The sequence below is a fragment of the Mytilus californianus genome, unplaced genomic scaffold (genome assembly GCF_021869535.1).
Source record: "Mytilus californianus isolate M0D057914Y unplaced genomic scaffold, xbMytCali1.0.p SCAF_9, whole genome shotgun sequence".
Taxonomy (NCBI): domain Eukaryota; kingdom Metazoa; phylum Mollusca; class Bivalvia; order Mytilida; family Mytilidae; genus Mytilus; species Mytilus californianus.
Window position 1 is genome coordinate 38,466,493 of NW_026262745.1, and position 27,495 is coordinate 38,493,987.

The 27,495-nt window shown below is 30.3% G+C and overlaps 1 protein-coding gene across 1 annotated transcript; it reads left to right on the forward strand.

The window, feature by feature from the left end:
* Positions 1-8,563: 8,563 nt before the first annotated feature.
* On the forward strand, positions 8,564-27,150 carry LOC127715469 (LON peptidase N-terminal domain and RING finger protein 1-like). Its single transcript, XM_052221528.1, has 11 exons — positions 8,564-9,242; positions 10,260-10,378; positions 11,621-11,743; positions 12,870-13,112; positions 16,859-16,925; positions 17,895-18,074; positions 19,680-19,876; positions 20,198-20,319; positions 20,672-20,842; positions 21,961-22,151; positions 22,787-27,150. The coding sequence occupies exons 1-11, from the start codon at positions 8,657-8,659 to the stop codon at positions 23,074-23,076; spliced, it is 2,289 nt and encodes a 762-aa protein (XP_052077488.1). The 5' UTR covers positions 8,564-8,656; the 3' UTR covers positions 23,077-27,150.
* The last annotated feature ends 345 nt before the right edge of the window (positions 27,151-27,495 follow it).

Genomic DNA, 27,495 nt, shown 5'->3' on the forward strand with positions numbered 1-27,495 from the left:
GCACGATTCAATTTTGTTGGTTAATATAATGAACACTATAAATAGAGAATTGTGATTTATGTAAGGGTTTATTTTTTAGGACAAATTGAACGTATGATTATTTTTAATTATTTTAGGGGTCACGAAAAGATTTACCGGGAATCTATTTAAATCTAAATGCTTTTAATTATAACCTATCGATTTGGCTGCTATCGAGCGGTCGGCCGTTTATCTCGGATATTCATGACTCGATCTGTTACACTTTGACAGGTCTCATGTGAAGCCTGTGAATGACAGATTTGGTGCCCATCATAGCAACTGTCATATTTGCTTCTGATACAAGACACAAGATATTGCATCATAATAGAGAAACCGTTATATATTACATTATGAGAATGATAAGTAGCTTTCACTAGGGGGAGGGGGTTAATATATGACGTCCATCGTCGTCGTCCGTTGTCTTAGTCTGTTAACTTTTACAAAAATATTCTCCTCTGAAACTACTGGGCCAAATTTAACCAAACTTGGCCACAATCATCAATTCAATTCAATTCAATATTTATTGGAAAGAGCACAATAGAGGCGTGATCCAAATACAGACAATAATAATATTAAAACAACATATAAATGAAATATAAATGACAGCAAGTCATAAGTAAATTCTATAGATACCATAACATTCTAAGTATATTCTATGAATACCATTACATTCTAAACTCATATTAATACCATTACACATATACATCACGATTATTCTAAATTTTCATAATCCTACTTAAAACACACAATCACCTATATAAGATATATGTGTATATGCACAAACTACTATAAAGGATTATTATCTGATGAAAAAGTATGGTGGTCTCTCAAATCAAGAGCTTCTTCAATATACATACAAATAGATTTTAGTTCATTTTCAGACATAGGATTTAACATTTTGGCCAATCTTCATTGGGGTATCTTGTTTTTAAAAAGTGTCCGATGACCCCGCCTGCCAACCAATATTGCCGACATGGCTTTGCCTTATATCTTAAAAATTATAACAGATAGAGAGAAACTTTAATAAGCAAAAATGATCAGCAAGCCAAGATCTGCAATTTAAACATATGGAGGAAATCGTCCGACGACTCCTTATTGGAGTTATTGCCCTTAAATGAATATTTTACCATTTTTTGGCGTTTTGCCTTGTATGATAGAAAAATATAATAGATAAATAGAAACTTTAAATCACAAAAATGATCAGCAAGGCAAGATCTACTAAACAAGTCAAATTTTGCCGATATAGTTAGTAGGGTATCATCAGCTCAGTAGTCAGTACTTCGGTACTGACATGATTTATAACAAACCTTTCTAAAATTGTCCGTTTATAAATTTTGAAATTAAAAAGAAACTAAGGTTTCAACTCCCTCAGGCAAAGTTGACCTTAGATGAATTTGGCTCTTTGTTTTATGTATTTTTGTCATATAGCTCTTCAACTGTTTCGGTACTTATATATCCCTCGGATTTCAAATGTTTGGCTTTGAGCGTTCCTGATGAAGGTAAATCCAGAAAAGCGCTTCGGACGCATGAAATTATTAAACGTGTTGTTTTCAATTTTTTTAGTAGACTGTCACGCTTTATAGAAGTGATTGCCCTTAAATGAGGATTTTATTTTTACCCTCTTTTGTGTTTTGAGCAAAACTAAAGAAAATAGAGAGAAATTAAACAGATTAAATGATCAGCAATACAAGATCGCCAAAACACAGATTTTTGTCAAGAATTCTATTTTCGTCTACTATGTTGGAGAGTGTCCTTTGTTGAATATGCACATAGACCAAGGTGAGCGACAAAGGCTCTTTAGAGCCTCTAGTTCAAAGATGCTATGAAAGCCTGCTGTCGTGTATGCATCAGATATTTGTTACATCTATTTCAAATCGCCGTTCCTGAAATGGCGAATTTCTACAGCTAAAGCTCTATTTTTGTCAAAAATATACTAGAGTATTTATTTTGTAATATTTAAAATTTATGAAAAGGTGGGGAACTAGATGTCTCATCCAGATGCTCATCCCTATCACAAACGGATTGAAGTGCCCCGACCTCCCCCGAGGGCTTTCGGATCTGCATCATGCATTGTGACATGCATGTGCAAAGGCAATGCAAATCGTCTCGATCTTTCAATTTGTGTCTTTTGTCCGACAAGAATGAAATGAATTAGTTACAAATGTATTGACACCGTACGGAGTGAAAAGTACATATAATTGTGACGACAAATATGTCAGACTTAATTACTACTGCCTTTCAATCAATGAGACGCCATATAGCAGGAGTAGAAATTCTAAAAATTGGCAAAAAGAGTATTGACCGTTTCACTATTTAAACCTCTAGCATAAATTTATACACAATTATATCTATAAATAACTGTTTTGATATATATATTTTATTGTTTGTTTGAATTTGTATTGCCACAATCATGCCATAAGTGTTAAAATGACAATACAAGTCGATTTGATTTGTTTTGATTTTGATATATATAACTAAGGGTCTAGATTGAGGGTCCTTCATATCTGTATTTTTAAGTTTTAGAGCATTTCTTTTTATCTTTGAAAAAAATTGCCGATTGAAACAGGAAGGTTGCAAAACGTATTGAGAGAAAACCGTGTTTGCCATCAATGTAACAATCGACAAATTGGTGACGAATATCACTATATATTTGAATGTACTTTTTTCGATCAAAAACGTACAGAGTATTTATCCTCCTATTTTGTACAACGACATAATACATTTAAATTCTCGGAACTTTTGTCGAGTACACGGAAACCAGTCCTGAAGAAACTTTGTTTATTTATAAAAAATGTTAATACTTTTGTTTGTCCTCCTGGCTAGTGACTTCTGTAACCTCTCTCCTTGTTTTATATATATTGTAAATAGTTATTGTTGTTATCTCTGTACTGATGTAATGCATTGGCTTTATGAGAATAAAAGAGAGGAGAGGAAAAATAACGCTTATTATAATAAAAATTCTCTCGAAATAGGTTTTACAAAAAAAAAAAAATCCTGTTATTAGATTATTTCTTTATTCTGAAGATCTTTCATTCCGGCTGTAATCAGTATTGTATTGCCTAATTCTTTAATTTTCCACAGTAATTCTATTTAACTTTTTCATCCTTTGTTTTTTGCCGAGTCATTTTTCTCAATGATTTCCTTGTTTTCTCAATTCTAAACCCCATCAGCGTGCATCTATCCAGGTGAAATCGGATGCAGATAAGAAACTTTTGCAGCTCGTGTTTGTCATTGTACATTATTTTTTTAAAAATCACCTGGATAGATGCACGCTCGATGAAGCTAGTTTGTCTAGCAAAATATTGCGTTTATTTCTTATCGCATTGTAAATATTTTTTAACATTTTAATATTTACATACTATATATAGTGTGTTAAAATCACATTGTTAGGCATTTTAAAATTTCATTTGTGTAATTGTATTAATCTTTGTACTGATTAATCCATATATAATCAAATAGATTTGTAAGTTATGTGTTGCTATTTATAGGCACTTTTATATAAACATTTATATATATATATATATATGTTTCAAGCGTGTTCACGTGTTAAAGCTGAGCATGTAAGCTTTGCCATATCAGATATGTTCCTTCATTCGATATGTCGTTTTTAAAAGTTCTATTTGGACGTACAAGAATTGTCAAGGAAACGTTAATTAACACGTCCATGAATTTGAAAAAAAACTGTAGAAAGTAAGAGTTAATGAATTACAATTATGAACAATTTTTCAGGTAAAAGACATGTCTCCATCCTCTTCACTAGTTGTGTAGAAATTCCTTCCAAACTACTTACTTTACACAATTAAATAACAAACGAAAAGTCATTCAATTCATCAAGATGCTCAAAGCTTAAAGTGTTCCATGTAATATTTTGTGGACTTATTTGACTTTCGTCGTATTTCGTTTTTGACATGATGTAGTGCTGTCAGTTTCTCTTCGAAATATTATTTTAAAATGCATGTCCCTTGATATCATCCGCTCCTTTTTTTATCTGCATAGCAATATGGAATTTATCTTCAACGCGACACTCCACAAGGAAACTTAATATCGTCATGCTTTTTAACTTGAACTTTAAATTAGAACAGATCAACACATTTAAGGTATATTAGTCAGTAAGCTAGTCTATGGTGATCTTTCAAAACTAATGAAGGTCATGTTTTTAATCTCTCCACTTAGCAACTACTTCCAATTGACTTATTACCTCTGAACTTGGGGGATTATGTCATTTTCCTTACAACCTTTCTTATAAAAACGTATAATATCGATTTCTGCGCGAGACTTATGTCATTTATAGTTTTCATAACGAGTGAGAATTTGATATGATCGCTTGATATCAACTCGTGTTGTTTAATTTCATATCAATATAATAATAAACGAGCCTTTGACTATTTATTACTAGTATTATTATTATTTTTGAATTTAATAACGGGAGTTAATATCAAGCGATCTCCAATTCTCACAAATTGGTAAATCTATTTTCTCCTATGATAAAATTATCTTTATCCTGATGATTTATTCTAATCACTTCAAACATAACTTGTGTGGCGGAGTGGTCTATAAGTAGTCCACTTAAAGTCGGAATACTACACCACAAACTAAGTACGAATATATATATATATATATAATAAACCATCCTTAGAGAACACAAAGTATGGTTTATTATGTGATGCATATATTTGTAATAAAAAGCTACATGTAAAAAATAAAATATTACTACATGGTTTTCTAGTAAAATGTATTGATTTTTTAATGAAAGAACTAGAGTTATGAAACTTAAATGTAAGGGTTGGCCGATTATGCCGTACTATAGTTAACTTAAGAATAAATTATGTAAAAGTTTTCTGAATTATTGGATAGATTTTAGAGAAAATACTAGTTGTTAAATCAGATAAAGGTAAACTTCAATTAAACATTTTTAAATATCTGGAATTAAAAGAATTTAAAGATGGACAAGCATTATGCAAGATCAGAATAAGTGCACACCCCCTAAAATAGAGACGGATAGATATGCAAAAAAACTATATAGCTAAATCACAAAGATTATTTAAAAAAAATGCACGTTGGATAAAATTGAAGTTGAAGAACATTTTATATGGCAATTTCCCCTTTATAATCTCTTGAGAAAAGAGTTATATGATAAAATTTTGATAAGTTGTAAAAATTTCGAAATGTTAAACACAAGTGCCAAGTCTAATATTATGCTTTTTTACTTATATGCATGCGTATGGCTCTGGTCTGGCTGTGGTTTAAGACCGTAGAACTGAAATGATTATATTCATATTTATATATGATTATCAAAATTGTTGTGTCAATTAACAAAATTATTGTAATAAATTATTTTTCTCTTCATGGGCCCTTTAATTGGAATAAAAAAATATCTTATAAAGATTTATCAATACGAAACCCATCAATTATTGTGATTGTGCACTTTCAGCCACTTCAAATCCGGCAACGACGGCAAAAGATCTCTCCAATTTCCAATTCTATATTGCTCGCGTTTAAGAAAAATATTTTTGCATGATTACATTTTATTGATTTATATAATTCATATAATGAAAACTATAAATAGAGAATTGTGATTTATGTAAGGGTTTATTTTTTAGGACAAAGAGAACGTAGGATTATTTATAATTATTTTAGGGGTCACAAAAAGATAAATTAGTTTACAGGGAATCTATATAAATCTAAATGCTTTTAATTATAACCTATCGATTTGGCTGCTAGCGAGCGGGCGGCCGTTTATCTCGCATATTCATGACTCGATCTGTTACACTTTGTCAGGTCTCATGTGAAGCCTGTGGATCACAGATTTGGTGCCCATCATAGCTACTGGCATATTTGCTTCTGATACAAGATATTTAATCAAAATAGAGAAACCGCTATATATTACATTATCATGAGAAGGAGAAGAAGCTTTCGCTCGTCGGAAAAGGGGTGGGTGGGGGGGGGGGGGGGGGGGGTAGGGGTAGATTCAGTATAAGATTGCTGGTTATTATATGTCATAACTATGAATATGCAAGTCATTTTTCAAATCATCGTTCCTGAAATTGTTTTGAAATAAAGTTTTTTTTAGATGGTGACGTTCCCTTGTCACCATCTTATGGTGTTTATATATCTCAACTTGTACGATTCGCTCGTGTATGTAACAACGTATTAGATTGCATATTTTGGCTTTAATATTGATTCACTTATAGGGTCTTTGCATCGGATTCGCTCGTGTATGTAACAACGTCACAGTATTAGATTTTAGCGAGAGAAAATTATGTATTACTGAAAAAATTTTACACCAGGGTTTTCGATATCATAAACTAGTCAATGTTTAATTCCGATGCAAAGACCCTATAAGTGAATCAATATTAAAGCCAAAATATGCAATCTTTAATGACCTGACAACAGTATCGTAACTATATATCCCTTCTTAATAAGTCTGTTTAAAGGTTTTGTTAGCTTTTGAGGTGAATACTGACATTTTTGTGCTTTGTAAAGAATATCACCATAAAAGATTGGATGTGAAATACCCGAACGTATAAGATGTCTGCATGTTGAGTTATATTTACGAATTATGTCCTTATACCAATGATGAAATTTAGTAAATGTTTTGACTAGTTTATGATATCGAAAATCCTGGTGTAAAAATTTTTCAGTAATACATAATTTTCTCTCGCTAAAATCTAATACGTTGTTACATACACGAGCGAATCGTACAAGTTGAGATATATAAAACACCATAAGATGGTGACAAGGGAACGTCACCATCTAAAAAAAATTTTATTTCAAAACAATTTCAGGAACGACGATTTTTGAAAAATGACTTGCATATTCATAGTTATGACATATAATAACCAGCAATCTTATATACTGAATCTACCCCTACCCCCCCTTTTCCGACGAGCGAAAGCTTCTTCTCCTTCTCATGATAATGTAATATATAGCGGTTTCTCTATTTTAATTAAATATCTTGTATCTTGTATCAGAAGCAAATATGCCAGTAGCTATGATGGGCACCAAATCTGTCACCCACAGGCTTCACATGAGACCTGACAAAGTGTAACAGATCGAGTCCTGAATATGCGAGATAAACGGCCGCCTGCTCGCTAGCAGCCAAATCGATAGGTTATAATTAAAAGCATTTAGATTTATATAGATTCCCTGTAAACTAATTTATCTTTTTGTGACCCCTAAAATAATTATAAATAATCCTACGTTCTCTTTGTCCTCAAAAATAAACCCTTACATAAATCACAATTCTCTATTTAAAGTTTTCATTGTATGAATTATATAAATCAATAAAATGTAATCATGCAAAAATATTTTTCTTAAACGCGAGCAATATAGAATTGGAAATTGGAGAGATCTTTTGCCGTCGTTGCCGGATTTGAAGTGGCTGAAAGTGCACAATCACAATCATTGATGGGTTTCGTATTGATAAATCTTTATAAGATATTTTTTTATTCCAATTAAAGGGCCCATGAAGAGCAAAGTAATTTATTACAATAATTTTGTTAATTGACACAACAATTTTGATAATCATATATAAATATGAATACAATCATTTCAGGTCTACGGTCTTAAACCACAGCCAGACCAGAGCCATACGCATGCATATAAGTAAAAAATCATAATATTAGACTTGGCACTTGTGTTTAACATTTCGAAATTTTTACAACTTATCAAAATTTTATCATATAACTCTTTTCTCAAGAGATTATAAAGGGGAAATTGCCATATAAAATGTTCTTCATCTTCAACTTTATCCAACGTGCATTTTTTTACATAATCTTTGTGATTTAGCTATATAGTTTTTTGCATATCTATCCGTCTCTATTTTAGGGGGTGTGCACTTATTCTGATCTTGCATAGTGCTTGTCCATCTTTAAATTCTTTTAATTCCAGATATTTTAAAAATGTTTAATTGAAGTTTACATTTTTTTGAATTACAGACCACAGTTCCTGAATCCTCAATGTTTGTTCTTTGTTTTGTGCTATTAAATTACAGATTCCAAAGACATTTTTGATCGTTTTTTGTTTGTTTTTCCCATTGCCAAAAATTAGAGTTTTTCAGATACTGTCCCATATAAGGGTCTGGATTGAGGGTCCTTCATATGTGTACGTATTCTTTAAATTTTAGAGCATTTCTCTTTATCTTTGAAAAATAACGCTTAATCTAATAAAAATTCTCACTAAATTGGTCACATTTTACAAAAAAATTCTTTATTCTCGGAACTGTTCAACATCTTTCATTTCGGCTGTAATCAGTATTGTATTGCCTAATTTTCCACAGTGATTCTATTTAACTTTTTCGTCCTTTTTTCTCACTGATTTCCTTGTTTTCTTAATTCTGTAAATCCCATCAAGATTTTCATAAAAGTATTAGTTAGAGATCACTTCCACGCATGTTTCCAAATTTGCATGTCAGAATATACCTGCTTCATGTGCATCACAATATAAATATTGACAGTTGTGTAACCCATTGATTTCAATTTATATAAATATACGTCCTTGACAATGAACTATAGTCATTGTCCAATCCGAATCCACGTTGAGCGTCACGTGGACTTATGTAAAAAAAATATTACCATTAGATAACGTGGAGAAAAATGTCTATGTAACTCGTTGCTTTTCTGTATGTTGGACGTGGAAAATGACTGATCTGGCAAGACAAGCGTTTAATACTAACAATTTTCATTTGGCTGTGGAAATATTTGAGCGTACAATATCGGAAAATGGACCGTCAGTTGATTTATATTTGGGTTTAGCTGATAGCTTTGCCAAGACAGGACAATTTAACAAGGCATTTGAAACATACTCTAGTGCTTCTCGTTTAGGATCTATATCGCCTGAAAAGTTAAAACATTTGGTGACTAGTTTAGTGAACTGTGTAAAAGGCGAAAAAACTTCAGAGCAGATGTTCAAACAATCACAGTGCTTGTTCACATGTTTAATATGTAGGGGCCTGCTTAAGGAACCAGTGACAATTCCCTGTGGACATACTTATTGTAGGAGTTGTCTAGAAAAGGGCCAGTCCAAATCATGTAAAAACTGTGGTGTAGTACATTATTATTTGAATGTGTCACGTTTAAAAACCAATTTCTTGATATCGCGGGTTGTTCAACAATGGTTTCCCTCCGAATGTAGGGCCGCCGATTTAAAATCAAAAGGAAACAATTTCATGGAAAGACATAAGTTTGAAAGTGCAATAGTTTCATATTCTGAGGCCCTTGAATTGGGTAAGTAAACGAGTAGTTGTGTAACATCAAATTTTTGTTTCATAACATTAGTTACCCCGGAAGTTATTTTCACCTGGTTTCCGACAAGGTTTTGTTTTATGTACCCTAGCTCTGTGATATCTCTAGTTACCAGGTTTGACATATTGACCTACTTATGAAGAAAACAGTGTATGTGCATGTGTAAAGTATTTCTGAATTTTCTAATGTTAGAATATCTGATATAGTGTTTACATTTCATGTACTAAACTAGTTTATAACCTTAATGTATAGCTGTTGATACTATAGTTTCTATTCATATATATTTTGGCATTTTATACATTTTTGTACAATCAGCATGAAGCCATTGTCATTGAAGGAATTTTATTAGCTGAATAAAGAAAGAAGAAGAATGTAACTTGTATATTGTCATTATTGAACCTTACTGATTGACATACATTGATATATATTAGTTTACACTTGTATGCAAATTTGCACACCATTACTTTAAACCACACAATCCAAGTTCATGCTAAATATTGCTTCAAAATATTTAAAACATTTGACCTCATAATTAAAAAAGTGATTGTTATGCATGATGTCAGAAGGTTGATTTTCAGAGATTGCTTAAGGGTCATTCATCGAAAAATTAAGCTTAATACCCATATGTCTAAATATGTCTTGCTTTTGTGCTAGTAAATATTGTTTATTGTCTATTTTCTCTTTTGAAGAACATGGCACAGTAACAATTATTTGTTGATTATTCCATAACAATGAATTTGAAAATATTTTATAAAAAAAGAAGGAACAAACAGTTGTCCTCACAAAATTATACAACACTATAAACTAAATATAAAGATTGATTAATAAGTAACTCATCAAGGCATAATTTACACTCTCATATAAGTGTAACACTCAAACAAATAGAAGCAAAAGAAAAGTGATTTTTTATCATTCATTGGATGAAACTTTCAAAACATTATTCTACATTACATGTACATGTACATGCAGAGGTATTAATATTGATGTTGACTTTTTCAGCACCAACAGATCATTTATCCCTCAGCAACAGATCACATGCCTACGCATTGTTAGAAAATTATAAAGCTGCTCTTGAAGATGCAGAAAAAGTTATTCAGATACGTCCTGACTGGCCAAAGGTATGCATTTTTTCTATTAAAATACACTAAATGATTCATGTAAATATTAAATGGCTGTCCAACTATCTGACTGTCTATAGTCCAATAATCTTATTCTTGGAGGGTTATATTATGTTTATATAGCTTGGAGGCCTTCCTGCCAAGGTTGGACAGTAAAATATATCTGGTCCCCATACTGGTATTTAGAGGAATTTACCGCTCTTAATAAATGTTAACATACAATGTATCAGAAAAAAGTTATTTTTGTAAATTCCTGACTATTCAACAGCATGCTTAAAATCTTCTGAATGTAGGAAATGGAAAGTTTGAAGGATCTATACTCTTATGGCTGGTGTTTTTTTTTCCTTTAATATTTTATTCTAATAATCACTGTTCATCATGTGTTCATGTACAAAATGTAGAATATCAAATTATACAAGGAAAGACACCTTAAAAAAAATCAAATAATGACCATAACACTGTCATTGTAACATTAATTGAACGTAGGGCAAAATGTCACAGGACCTTGTGTCAAAATTCAGTTTTCAGAGAAATTTTTCTTTGAAGAATTAAAGTCTTTCCATTCTCTATTATATTATTTTTTTAGATCATTTTTGTTTTTTTTCTAAAACTATTATATACATATAAATGTATTGTTCTTGTCATGCTTGTATATAAAACAACTTAAATTAATTTTTTTATTTACATTTGATGAAATTATATTGTAATTTAATACTGTTCAGTAAAAAGTCAAACATAGTCTCTTGGTAGTGACTGGTTTCAAGAAATGTATCCTTTGTATAATTAATATTTGATAAATCTTCATAACAGTTTCATAACAATGAATTTATCTTATAATAAGGCATTTCAAAGATTTTCCCTTATATATACCATCAAGTGTTAACTAATTACTTGTCACTTTTTGTCCTAGTACAATTCAGTAAATAAGTGACTTTTTGTCCTGTGACTATATCTATCTGCTTACCCAGTAATTGACCAGGTACATTGTAGGTGTTTGTTTTTATAGTACATTTTGCAATGTCCTATCAAAATTTCAATTGTCTGGTATTTGCCAGTATTGACTGGTTTTTATCCTGCCTTGGTAAATACTAGTACAAACTTGTATTGATTGTTTTTTTTTGTCAACCTTAAGCTTGCTTCCTGCAGTTCAGCAAAATATGTAATAAAGCTGTACATGATGTCATAATCATGACAACATGTTCATGTATAAATGTATATATTTCATTTTTAAATAAATTTTAGGCATACTTTAGAAAAGGACGTGCCCTGTTTGGACTAGATCAGTATGAAGATGCTGTTGTTGCATTATTACAATGTCTTGCCCTGGATCCCTCCATAGCTAGTGCTAAAGATTATCTATCTAAGGTAAAATTATATCATGTGTGTACTTCTCTCAGTTATGTTCAATATACATTTTGTATGAACGGTCAAAGAAACCAGTGTTTAAAGGTCACCCTCAGGACCAGATAAAACTGACCTTATAAGAGAGGTGACCTATTAATTGAGATTCAAAATGCAGATACGCATTACTGCAGAGAAACATGAAAAGCATGAAGAGGGTGACCTGACAAGGCTGGTTTTTGCTTAATAGAGGTGACCTTTATAGCAGGTCTCACTATATATACATGATAAATGAGATTTTATTTTGGAATGATCGATTGTATTCTTTTACAGTGTATTAAACTAAGTCATATACATTTACAGTACACCTTATGCTTGTCATAGTACCAACCTTATTCTTGACATTATATGAGAGAAGTTTGAAAAATAATTCTTAATCAGTATAGAATGAGTGACTATTATCATGATAATTAGATCTGTGATTTGTCTTTAAATTAAGATACATGCTGTGTATTACAAAAGTATATTTTTCAACTGTTGAAATGGACTATTTTGTATTGTAAGCACCACCCTTTTAAATTTATCTGTAGTGATCCCTGATTTATATTCATATTTGGCCTGTTTGGTGTTGATCCTATGACACTTCTTTGATAGATTTTGTTTTTATATTCACAATGCATATATACTTTTGATGACTTAGAACTTAATGACATATTGTATACATATAGACCTCTGTCTAGTAATTAGTTCAGTAGGTGATCTGTTGATCTATATATATACATGCTATATATACATTGTATGTCTTTTGGGTTATCAGTGCCTTTTGGCTGCTGTCTCATTATTATACAATACTTATCTAATTTTAGTCATGTATATATGTATGATATAAAAATAAATTGCCTAGTAACCTGGTAACCTGAGATTTTCCTCCTGAAGGTCGTTGGTTCTCTCCTTGCACTCTCACTTCCTCCACCAATAAAGACTGAACACGACGATATAGGGTAATACATGTGTAGTGCTGAAATTGGCATTTCACACCAATCAATCAATCAATGGTTACCTGAGGTTTTCTCCCTAAATAATGGTTAACTTGATAAAGACTACAAACTTGGAGAAATTTCTTTCATTATAACAAATTTTGTTATTGTAGGCATTACATAAAATAATCACCCCACTTCCTCCTGATGATCCAAAGGCAGCAGCCCTACACCAACAGATGCATCCATCAGTACTGCAGCAACTTATTATGTCAAACTTCCAAACCACTCAGCTTCATCCATGTGTTACCATGGAACATGTTATGCAGTTAAAAAATATTATAAATGACACCTTAGAAGCTGCAACAAATTTTGAGGAGTCATCGAACATGGACCAGAAGCCAAACCAAGGGAGGGTAGGTGAAATACAATATATATAATACTTCATGGTCATTCATTTTGGATGAATTGTTTGTCTAGATTTCGTTTAACTCCTTGATTTTGGAAGTCAGCTCTTGTTCACATTATATAATGTAGAATCCTGAAAGATTAGAACTCGGCTATTACTTAAAAAGAGATTTTGCCTTCATTCGATAAGTCCTTTACATGTATGTAATTAAAAAAATGAGCCTGATTGCTGTTTATAAATAAGGATGAAAAATGTATTTTTAGCTGGTTAATTCAATTCTTCACAGTAAAGAAAGGTTTCACAAAAATGAACAATATATAACAGTAAATGCAGTTCAGGTAGATGAGAAATGAAATTTATGCCTGATGGGAAGAAGTGAAATTCAAACCCTGTCACTAACAATTTGTTATCATGGTTATAGGAGTGAAAGAGTTAAGAAGTACACAAAGACATTAAGAACAGTAGTCCATCTGTAATAATGTGTAAAAGGCTTGTTGGATAATTATAAGATAACTAATCAAAGAATTCAAATATAGAAACAATATTCAATGAGTGGCCGAAAAACAATGAGTGGCACATGAGTTAATGATCAGAGTTGTTCCGTCACAAGTTCAATATTTGAATTCTTGGATTAGTTGTTCATAACATTGACCATGGGCTTTTTAAATTGAAATTAAGTAGAAAATTGAAGGAACTATATCTTTTTGTACGCATTTGACAATGTCCTGACAACACAATTGTCGTAAGACGTCAGTGGAGTGAAATCACAATATTTTCATTGCAACCAATTTTATAATACATTGTATCTGAGAAAAACTTATATACATAATAAATGATTGTCCAGTGAAATTTTGTTATGTCAATGTCCAGTTATATAATAAACTGTCCAGCATTTACCAACACTGAATTACATATAACATTTACATGACCACAATTTCCAGTAATAGATATTATATGTGTTATTGATATTAGATAATTTGTTCTTCAGATAGCCATAAATATAATATCATTGACTATATAACATGTTTTTATGAGGCCCTACACAGGGTTTCCCTGTAATTTTAATTCACCAATTATTTTACCTGTACAGATAAGTACTAGAAGCTTAATGTGATACATTATATTTTTGTGTTTTTCCTGAATTAAATAATGAAAAATGCACTTACTATTCTAATTATCATATATTTTGGATTAAACAATCAAATAATCCCCTCTAAGTAGCCCTAGTAATCAGAGTTGTCATATTAATGAACCTACAGTGACATAAATCTGATATAGGCATATATAAGATAGTGGGCACATCATTAAAGCAGTGTTATACAAGCTAGTTACATAAAATGTTATTAAACACTTTGCTTGCATTGCATAACAATTTTTATTTGATGTCTGATAATAGTTACAATACAATTAATGTGTAAAAAAATCATTGCTACAGCATTTTATTTCTTTGAAATGCATACGGATTGTGATGGTTATGAAACATCTGACCTTTTTACTTTACATAAACATGGTAAGAGGTCATGAACTTTTATTGATGTCAATGAATCATTATGGAGAAGACTTCATTTAAAGTATGGTTACTTGTGTCGCATCCATTTTGAGATTTAGCATATAATAGAATACGGTTAAACTAATGAAATATTAATTAATTTAGTTCTTATAAAAAAAGGAGATGTGGTATGATTGCCAATGAGACAACTATCCACCAGAGTTCAAATAAGTGGATATAAGCAATTATAGGTCATTGTACTGCTTTCAACAAACAAGTCATCAATGTTGAAATTAGTGGATATAAAGCAATTAAAGGTCACTGTATGACCTTCCACAGTGTTGTTGACTCTACATCAAAGATTATTGATGTCATGTTTCATGCAATAAATAATCAGACAAACATTTAATAGACATAGAAAAATCATACATGTCATGATGTGGCAGATAATTTCATAAAGGACATGCCCCTCCCCCTCTTTTCAAGACAACAAAGATACACTTAAAATGATAATACTAAAACAAAAGATTATAATTAGGAACCAAACAAAAATAATGGTGAAATATATTTTGAAAAATGACAGAAAAACAGTAAATTTTGTAACTCCCCTCCCAAATCAAATTATTTATTATAAAACTTGTACATATCCTTAACCACATCCAGGACCTATGAAGTAGTTAAAGATAATTTGAATTGTTTATTTTAAAACTGTAATGTCAGAGTCTCCTCCCTTATTATGCTAATCATTCATATATTCAAAAACAAAATCTAAATATTATAAAGTACTATATTCACATTAAGATTTTTTAATGTGAGATATTTGAATGCACTTGCCAGATGCATAATAGATTGGGCTCATCAGATGCATGACAGATGGCACACATCCAATTTTTTCATCAAATTTACAAGGTAATACATGTACATACATGTGACATAATCTGTGTTTAGATAATAAAAGTCAAAAACTGTGTCAGTCATACAAACGATAAGTAGTAAAAAAAAACAGAACAACAAATGAATTTAATGATCAATGAATTTGCATAAAGGTTAGGAAATGTAAGGCATTCATGAATATTCATGTTACTTAGTAACATTTTTCCTTGTGAATTTTAGTAGATTTGTATTAAAAAGAATGAGAGTAAAGATAATGAGAATTGGATATGAACTTTTATTATTGATAATTGTTAATGATTTCGATATTTTTTTAATTTGAATTTAGAAATTCAACATATTTAAAGACAAAACAGTTAACCGTTAAAAGGGAAGAGCCAGGAAATTTGACCTCCTTACATATTTAATTTATTTAAATAAAAAAGTAAGACTAAAAATTAGAGCAAACAAACAAGGAAAACAGTTTCATGTTCACATGATATCCCCATAAATTATATTTCTGAAAAGGTGGGAATAACTCTTGAAAATTTATATTCATATGTGCAGTTCTATGAGTCAAATTGAACTTATCAAATCTTTTCAGGGTAAAGTAATAAACTTGAGATTTCCATTTTTCCAGAAGGGCTTTTTTTCATTGTACATAAATGTAACAAATATAAAAGAATAAACTTGCATTCTTTAATTAATTTCTTCTTAATGCTACATTGCCTTTGAAAATTTTGAACACTTTCTACAAGTTGCCTAAACGCATGTTATGTTGCCACACGTGCTGTTGTAAACAATATGAAAAGAAATCAATATTTATAAGACAATGACTTCCCTTTTTATGCATGTAATTTATAAAGAAAATTGATAGAATAGGTCCACAATCATACCCTTGGTCCACAGGCTTGGGACAGGTGCATACAGTACAGGGAGGGGTAAATCATGTTTTGAGCACCCAAGCTTTTTTTAAGGCTCCCGCTTACATGATGTATTTTTAACATCAAAACAATGCAATAAACTTTATTAAATTCATTGAAGATGAAATTGACTTTAATGTCAATTGAACAGTACCGGTATGTGATATACATAGCGAGTGACAGGAAGTTCCCTGTATTTCAGACACCCCAATTTTCTTTAAAACAGTTCTTGATGTAAAACTTAAATGGAAGTTCATTACTGTTACCTATATTAGGAAATCAATTTTAAAACATCTTAATAAAGATTTTAGTTTTAAAACATTACAAGGTTCGTAAAATAAAGTTGATATACATGATATATATGACTGTTTGAATTTCCTGAATTACAATGTAAAGAATAAGCAGGATGTGTATTTTTTCAATTTTTTTTTCTTGAAAAACTTTATCTTCATGTATCATATACTTTGACAGGTGGAAAAGATTTATTATAGAAACAGTCAACATGAAGCTATGGAACAAGGGAATGAAAGAACAAAATGTACGTTTATAATATTTCTTCTTGAGCCCCTTATTTTACTGACAGATTGATCTTGTGTTAACTTACATTAAAAAGTTCTGCAGTAAAATTTGGTTCAATTAATCTTTGAGACTTCATTGTACTGAATTGCTGGGAATATTATGGTGTTATTCAATCTTATTAGTAAAACAATGTAGCTTTATTAGAGTCAGCAGTGATGGATATCATTTGGATAATACCACAATAGCACATGTTTTCGTTGTCATTTTTGTCTGTTGTTGATCCCACTCCTCTGTGCAATGAAAAACGACCCTGCTGGGTTATATCAAGAAGTATAAATTATATCAGGGAAAGAATTCTATCAAAATTAACAGACACACGCTTCATTAAAAATAAATGGAGACTAAAATTTTAAGGAAACAAAATCAAAAGAAAACATGTGAGATCATATTCTCTGAAGGGAGGGGCAACCATTGTTACCCCAAAACTACATACTGCTGATTGGTTTATTTTGTTGGTACCAATTTTTGTGGATTTTGAGAAAAGTGTTATTTGTGGGATACTCGATTTCATGGTTTGACAAATTCTGCATTAAAGTGTTTATATGAAATTTGTAATTTGTGATTAACCTTTTCCCAGAAATCAATCCTTAAAACATAAAAGACATACACACACACACAGTCATTTATATGTAAATAAAATCTTTTTGGAAAGTTGTATATATTAAACAAGATTACTGTAAACCAACTAATTTTTGTGAGCGATTTATTTTCACGACTTTTGCAGATAGAAAAATAACGCCAAAATAAAAATTGGCGAATATGAAAAACTTGGATCTTATCTTATTTAAATACATCAAGTAAACTTGAAAATCGTGAAATTTAATCTCTGTTGGTCTAGAAAGGACTAAATGCAAAATAAAGTTTCCGTGAAAATAAGTTGCATAGGTGAAAAAACATTTATGTCATTAGTTTATATTAAATTTTACAGGTGCATCAGCCCCAAATTCTAGATCAACCTCTCCTACTTTGTCAACAAAGGCTGCAAGATTCAGGGATGATTTAAGTATCAGTTTGAAGAGATCCAGAAATCCAAGTGGTTCATGTCCAACAAGTCCATCTCGAGAACCTCCAGCTAAAATGTTTGATATGGCTGGTTCTAGTGAACGTGGTGAGTCAGTTTACTTAAATATTTGATGTGTCTGGTTCTAGTGAAAATTGCAGATCAGTTAACCATTTAAAATTGAGCTTCATGCATGGGTAGTTTTGTTTAAAAAAAACCAGTAGAGTGAAATCACTAGCAATTTGCCCTTGCTGAGAGTCATTGTGGAGTAATATTGTGGTTATTGCATTGCATTAATGATTTAATTCTGTGTATTAATATTTGTTACAAAGTGCAAAGTGATATATCTCATTGGGAAAACGGCATGCTATAATTACTTACCAGACTATTCATCAACATAATTGCCCTCTTCATAAGTTACTACTACATGTACTACATGTACCTTTATAAATAAAAGAAAGACAGATTTTTAGATTACAAAAAAATAAAAAATAATTTAAAAATCATAAGCAAACAATACTGTCAATTAAAGAATGATACATGACCATGTTTGCACCAAATAAAAAGGTGAAATTCCATCTGATATGGCATTAGATATGACGTATTGACAAATTAAAGCAAAAAGAAGACAAGGGTGAAAAAGAACATTCAAAATTATAAAACTGTAGACTCCACGTAATTGTATATGAAATGAATCTACAAGGTTATAAAGTGCTATTTTCATTTTCCATCCAAGTTTGAATTTGGTTTTAAGATATGTAGGTACAAAAAGTACAGATGTTAAGATGAAGCATTTGAAAATTAATAGTCAAAAATGAAACATGTATGTAGTTCTATAATTATAATATAACACTTTGTAAATAGGTTTTGTGAATGACGTTAATTCATACTCCGTGATAAATGATGTTATTAAATTAACCTATGATATAGTATTATAGGATCAAATCATTAGTCCTAATACTCAATAACTTAAATATTATCACTTGTAAACAGTATGTGTGAAAAGCATGACGTATATAAGTATGTTAAATTGCCTATAATGTACCTTTTATAATTACTTGTGAATTAGATTAATTAAAGTATAGAAAAGCAAGTTGTACATATAGGGAGAAAGAGATATGATACTTAACCTTTGATAAGTGACAGTGGTGGTTTAATCAATAGTTTATATCTTTCATATATTTATACTTTATACAATACTATTGTTAGAATTTTATGTAATTTGATATAGAGAATCTAAAGTACCTCGTAGTACTTTGTACTTTGTACTTCTTATTTTATTTTTATCCAAACATCTGTGGTTTGCCATAGCAAAATATACTAACTTCAATATATCTTTACAAATTTTTGGACAGGGTTAGACATAGTTATTTTGCCCATGAGATATGAAATTGTACTTTCCGAAATTAGGTATCCAGCTTCATGCGACCATGCTAACTGTGTGATTCCTGTACAAATCCATCACTTATCAACTTTCAATAACAGAATACTTAAGCAGGGGTAATATTCAACTTTTTAAGACCCAACTATAAATAAAACAGAACACATAGATTTTTAGAATTTATTGCCATATTTTTCTCTTTTTCTGATATTCTCCAGCAACAGTTTTACTGATTTTCATCTATGAATTACCTTGCATCTTTTTAATGGCTTTTCGGTACCTTTGTCTTTTTTGAAGTATTTTTATTAATATGCTGTTATTTTTATCTTAAGATTCCTTGAAAGATGAAAATGAAAGAAAAATTCCAGGAGATTTATTGAACCGTGATGATTTTGACTGTAGCTTGTGCTATCGCTTGTTGTACGATCCAGTCACCACACCATGTGGTCATGTATTCTGCCGTAGATGTTTAGATAGATGTCTGGACCATCAGAGTTCGTGTCCATTGTGTAAAAGCTCGTTAGCCGAGGTAAATTTATACACTATCTGTATCAACAATATCCTGTAAAAGATTTACTCTTGTATAAAATTAATGGTAGGGATATTAAGACTGATATAATTAATTTCTTCATTTTACATAATTTTCATTTGTTTTAATTGAAAAGAGATTTCAGTTGACAGTTGTAATCTTTTGAATGACTCACCTCTGTAAAATCTCAAATAATGAAAGAACTGTAAAAAAGTCCAATGACAATTTTCAACTGTTGCAAACATACACACATTAAAATTCAAAACAATAAATTAAGATCGGAAAGTTGTAATTGATAATGTATATATTTCATTTTTCCAGTACCTGGCAGAGAGAAGACAGTCTGTTACGGAATCTGTTCAGGGGATCTTACGGACATACTTCAGTGATGACTATGAAGAAAGAAAGAAAATCCATGAAGAAGAATTGGTAGAGTTTACCAGGTAATTGTAACTGGTTGTTAATATGCATGAGAATCATCAATTTTTAGTAGTGTTGCTAAAAAAGAAAGATATAGTATTGAAGAAATAGGAAAAATAATTCAGAAATAAATAAGTTGAGAACTATGTTATTTCAAATATCTTTTTCATCATATATTGAGTACAGGAAATTGAGAAAGGGATGTTTAAGTGCATGATATTTGGTATTGACTGAGGACCTCTAAATGTCTTACTCTGAGTTTTTTCCTTTTAATTATATTGTTTGGTTGTTATCTCACTGTTGCTTACCCCTCATCACCCTCTATTCTCAAAGCAAGTCTTATACCAAACTTTATTTCCCACTTTTTATTCACAGAATGTCAGTTGAGGGAACAGCAGAGATCCCTGTATTTGTATGTACCCAAGCATTCCCAGGAATTGCCTGTCCCCTACATATCTTTGAACCAAGATATCGACTGATGATTCGACAATGTATGGAGTCTGGAATGAGACAGTTTGGAATGGTAGTTAGTCTCACTGATGACGAGTAAGTTACTCTATTTTCTCCCAACACTTTGTTAGTCTGAAAATGAATAATGACAGTGTATTGTGGATTCGTTATTGTTCGTTTCATACCAAATTATGCGGATTTCATGGGTACAGGTAAACCACGAATTTAAATCCTTGATGAATTACAAATTCACTTAAGGCTTGTATGCAGACTTTTGCAAAACCACGAAAAAAAATATCCACATAAATATAAGTTTTCCTCAATCCACTAAGATTGGTACCCACGAAAATAAATGAAGCCACAGTATATTGGATTGAGTTACCTACTACGATTTAATTCTATAAATTACATGTGTAAAGTAAATTAGAAACAAATGATATATCATTTGCAAATCTACTACTAATACTGATAAAAACAACTAAGTTTACTTCTTAAAATGACCAAATATCAACAAAGAAAAATAAATGAATCTTGTTGTGGTTGCAAGTAGCTAGACGATAAAGAATTAACCAACCGAACACATTTTAACATAAAACACAAATCACAGCAAATGATACTACATATACCACTTGACTTTGAAAAACCTCATGGGATCGTGTTTCATTTCGGGAAAAATGATGGATGAAAACAGATGTTGTTTCAGGAAGCAAGAACCAAACAATAAATAAAAAAAAAATACAGAAGAAAGATGTCGTCTTTAGCCATTTTAATAAGGTAGTGAGCAAAATTAAATTTTACATCTTAATAAATTGTCATAGTAAATGAGCTTTATTGTGATGAACAAGAATGTTATAGAGAACACTATTTGATGAATCATTACAATTCAGTGTGATGTTATGTGTGAAGAGTGATACAAACCAGTGTGATAATATGTGTGAAGAGTGATACAAACCAGTGTGATAATAAGTGTGAAAAATGATAAGCTGAGGGTCAGCTGTAAATGTAATGGCTGTAATTCTACATTCACAGTTAGTTTTATTAAAAAACTTACATAGCCAGGATGGTCATAAATGTCATTGACTGAAAAACAAAATTTCTACTACCTGTCTTCATGTTCATTAATATGACCATGAATTTGTATTTAACAGTGACATATTATTTTTTTATTATTTTTTGAACATTTATCTTATATTTTTTTTGTTTTTTTATCACAGTGATAATTTTTCTGACTTTGGTACTATGCTGGAGATTCGTGATGTTCAATTTTTCCCAGATGGAAGATCTATAGTGGATACTATTGGTGGGCGTAGATTTAAAGTATCTAGTCGAGGAAAGAGAGATGGATACAATACTGCCAAAGTCGAGTTTATCTTTGATAAAATGCCTCCACAAGAGAAGTTCAAAGGTAAATTTGATACCATGTTGAAAAGTTTGGAAATATCACTGAATATTTTCAATGTTGGAAACAACTAGAACATGAGATGTCAGATGTATAATTATACACTTTCCACACTATATGCCTTTTCCAAAGTTTGCAATGGAAAGCTGAATGTTAACCCATGTCGTGTTGGAAATTTTTACTTAAAGCCTGGTTATTTTATTGATCACCTAGTCAGTCATTGTGCTAATTTTACAATTTTGAAAATTACTTGCAAATTCAATTTCAAAATTGGCAAGAAGTTTGAAAATCATTCACAAGATATTGTATAAAAATTTAATGGAAGACAGTTATTTGTTCCACTTCATTGTAAATAGCATGGACTATTTTAGAAAGCAGAACTTTGCCAAAACTGATCTCTAAAATAGAAAGTACAATGAATCCTATTTATTTATTAAATGAACGTAAACTGAACACAGAAAATATTAAGTAGGAGAGAGCTTTGGTTTAGGTATTTTCCTGATGATAAATTTTTTTTTACAAAATTATAAGAATATTTAAGAATATATAACATTTTTTTGTTGGCCTGTTTCATATTGGTCTCATTAAAAATGTCTTTTTCCATGACAAATAATCTGAATATCTAAATTTGTTTTTTTTAGAAATCAAAGAAGTACAAAATGATGTTTACAATTTTGCCAAGATTTGGTTTGATGCCTTACCTGGCCTTCAGAGAGAACAAATTCACAAACACTGTGGACAGTTTCCTGCCCTGGATGAAGATTTCACACAGTATCCAAATGGTCCACAATGGTTGTGGTGGTTAGTGTCAGTTCTGCCTTTAAATCCACAAATTCAGTTATCACTTTTAGCTATGGTACAGCTAAAAGAGCGACTTGAGGGTGTGAAAAAAGTTATACATTACATGAGTTCCCGTAGACGAAGTCAATGACTAAGACACATGTTTACAAGATACTCAGGTTTATACGTTACATTTTCCATAGTCGGAATTTGTATTTTAATGCAATATATTTATTCTTGATAAGAAAATGTTTATAGATAATAACATGTATATAAATGTAAATATTCATAATGTTTTATTTGTTCTTTTAACAACATATATTTTTGCTTATACAATGGTCCTAACGTGAGATTAAGATTGATGTTGCACACGTCTTATGTAAATGTATCAAGATAATATAATGTTCTTATACATGTTTCAGTAAATTGTAGCTGGTTAAACTTAAATTGTTTGATCAGGTTCTTAACAATTTATTTCATTGAATGATAGGTATTAGATTTGTGCAACACCACTTTTATTTCAGCACAATGCTAAAAAGATGTCAAACATGTATAGTTTTGTAGTTACCAGGAAAATGAACACATCCTAAAAATTTGTACATTTGTAGTATATCATGAAAGTTGATGTCCATCTCTATTTTTTTTAATCAAAGGCTTATCAGAAACATGAGTAGTTCAACATATAGGGAGAGTATTTTTTTCAGTGTTAAAAACCACTTTATATATTCTATATTAGAGAATATTTCATTTATTTTTTGTTAGTTAACAGGCATTTTTTTCCATGCCTTATAGAAGAATATACATAAGCTTACATATATATAAATGATCTGTTAAAGGTAAAAAATTGATATGCTGAATGTACAATTGCTCATAGGATATATAACCTTGTAAATTTATCAATTAATATATTTATAAGTATGGTATCTAATCCTTTGTAATCCAATTTATTTACTACTGTGGACTTTCATACCTGTATTCACAAACATATTTATGCCAGTTGATTCCAACTTATATTCTTTCCCGTTCCTGTCAATATTCACAATCCTCTTAATGTCCAGAGCATCTTTAGAAAATACAAATTTATATGTAATTACAAAATTTGGTTTTAATTATGATTATGATTATTTATAGTTTGTGAATATTTACATTTATAAAGGAAGCATTCTTAAGAATTCATTTTTAGCCTAAGTAGATGTTACGTAAAAATGAAAAAAGGAAAGAAAACATTTTATTCCTCAAATTTAAGGAAACAAAAAATTATGAAATTCATCCCCATCCATTCTCCCTATGCAACTGAAACATACAATACTTCTCAGGTATTTAGATGACAAGTACACTCTCCTATTGTCAGAGCTGAAGTTCTGATATTTCAAACATCTTCCTATGAGGAGAGTTGACAGTACCTCATAGTGTCTATGTTCATTTAATAATTTTGTAACTCTATGTGTTAATATTCAATGATCCAGCATTTACATCTTCTTGCCATAAATGTCCCTATTTATAAGATTTATGCTTTCAAGTCATGGTAGATTACTTTAAATGTATAAGAATTGCAGTGTATATAAAAGATTGTCTACTAATTGATAAATTATTGAAGTTATTTTTGTCATCAATTGCTTTTTTCAAGATACACAAAATTATTGTGTTTTACAGAAATAAAGATATATCCACATAAGAAATTTTGAATTAAATCGTAGAGATAAACTTTCAAATATATATCAAAACAGAAAATTTGTTTTGAAAAGAGAATAAGAGTCCCTGAAATTTATGAAAAAAAATAGCAAAATTCATACCTTTTATACTTTTAACTATAGTCGATTTAAGCCCGGGAATGTCTGTAATTCAACTTTAATGTCCTAAACATGTAGTATTTAACATAGTTTATTACTTTTAAAAAAATTTTATTACCTTGTATGGGAATTTTACTATAATCTGTCATTTAAGTGAAGGAATGTTATCTATAATTAACTTCGATGTCATAAACAAGTAGAAACTGACATAGTTTTCATAATATGGGATTTTACGCACAGTTTTATAAAAATTGAATAAGACAAATAGCATTACCCAAGAATATGTTTTCCTAACATCAACATTTTTGTATTAAACATTTTGTATGAAGATATTGTTTTTGGTTTGATCATGGCTGGTATCTAAATGTTTATGACAAGAACTCAATTTAAGTGTATTTTACAGTTTGTTTTCTCATTTTTTTCCTAAATGCAAGAATTTTGAAGATATGAAAGATGCAATACACAAATATAAATACATATAGATAGATGGACTAATGTATTGTGAAAAAGGCTGTTGTTTGATAGATTAAATACTACTTTTTGATTTTTGAAAGTAAGTTGCCAAAAATTGAACACATTTGTCTACAGGTAGATGGTTTCATGTTAGATTTTCAAATGTAAAATCACTTTAATTTATTTCTTTTTAAAGACTTGTAATTATTACTTTCATATACAGAAGAAAGAATAAAAATGTGTATATATGAATCTTAAAAATAATTTTTAAGTAAAATAAATCACAATTTAACAGACTGGAACTCAATATTTGCATTGCATTACTGACTTTTTATTTGCATTAATTATGTTGTTAATAAGCTACAAAAATGTGTAAATTTTAGGCCTTATTTATTTGTTTGTACAGTTAATGTAGATAGAATTTTATGTATTATATTTTCTAGCTTTGTTAAGTGTTTCAATTGAAGAATTTAGGAAATAATCAAAACTTTCAAATGAATAAAAAATATGGTATAAATGCTTAGGGTTGTTCCATTAAAACATACATGGTACCCAAGGAAGGAACTTTAAAAATAGGGTAACCAGAGGCAAATTAAGATTTCACTTACATTTCCACTATGCAAGAACATAGGTGACACCCACCCATAGTTAAGATTTGGAAGTGCCTTCCCTGGGTCCCATGTATGATTTCATGGAACAGCCCTTAGCTAATATCCAAGTTATAATAATTTAGAAATGTAAACGGGTTAACTTATGGCCAATTTCCCCATCTTACCAATTGTGGGTTAATGAATTTCCTCTTGTTACAAATAAGGTTAACGACAATTTGTGTGGGAGTTATCCATTTGGAAAATAATGCCTTATAAATTGGTATTACATATTTTTTTGATAAGATAAATTATGTAATTTGAATTTACTCCAGGAAAAGCTTAAAATGTGTTTGCACTAGAATCAATGTCTTTCGTGAAAAAATTTTGTAATCTGTATCTTTTGTTAGTTGTATAGTCCCCTTATTAAATTTGGCCAGTTGATCTGATAATCAGTGAGGGATATTCAAATCCAATTCATAAAGAGAAACTTTTTTGTTTCTGTAAATACATTTTTTTTAATCTGTTATATTGTACATTAGCATCCTTTTATTGAAAAAGATCATGTAGAATACAAATGTTTTGACAAACACTGTATTAAACATACATTTTAAACAGTAAAATATATCTATCAAATGATCTTAATATTATTATATAATTTGATTCAGTAAGGTTTAAAGTCCATATCAGAATAAAAATATGCAATTTACATCATAAGAGTTTACACTGTGTTTGTGTGGATGCTGTAAAATGGATAGTTGTCTTTCCTGTCCAGACCAAGAAAAGCAGCATCTGAGTTTTTTACAACACATTCTATTGTAAATAACCATGTTGACATTTTTAGTGTGATTTTAATATAATTTATCAGTTATTTGCATTTAAATGATTTCTGTAGGGCTGACATCATCAAATGTTGTACATAATATATATTGCAATAGTGAGCTAATGCTTTAGTATGGAGTTAGAAATTGAAATGATTCATTCTGATTGAAATTGAGCTTGATATTCGACCCATTGGACACATTTTAAAAGGAATTAAGGCCCTTTAAAAATTTCATAAAATTCTTGTTTTTTTCAAAATTTATTAGAAAAAGTTTTGTCTCCCCCATATCAAAGCATTTACTTTGCCCTTTCTACACATTGTTGATAGACATGTCTAATTAATTTTATTAAGAAAATGGAAGTAGATGGCATGTTTGAAGAATCACATCTAAGATTATAATGGTTAAAGTTTAACTTTATAAGAGTAAAGATGATGTTAGCCTTAATGTTTCTAGATTTGAAATTTGGTATTTATATAACATCTACCTCATAATGTACATAACTTCACATAGTTTTTGAAATTTCTATGTATTGTCAAGGATGATTAATAAAATAAAATTTCAATTAAATAGACTATGTTTTTACAAGTATTTATTCTGCCAAAAAGATATATGCATGTGGATAGAATCTGAGATTGCATACATATTTCCCTACAGATGTGTCAATACCTGTACATGTCCACTAGCAGAAACTTGGATTCCAAAAAAGATAGAAAAATTTAATGTTAAGAAGTTGATTTCTTGTCGATAGCAGATTTTGCAGATTTTATGCTGCATCTCAACTTTATGAATTGAAGGCATACTTATTTTGCATATATTTTTATACGACCTTTATTTGCGGTAGTATTGTGTTCTGGTGTTGTCTGCATCTGAAGACATTTTGGTTCGCAGACAATAACTTGAGTATAAGTTCATGGAT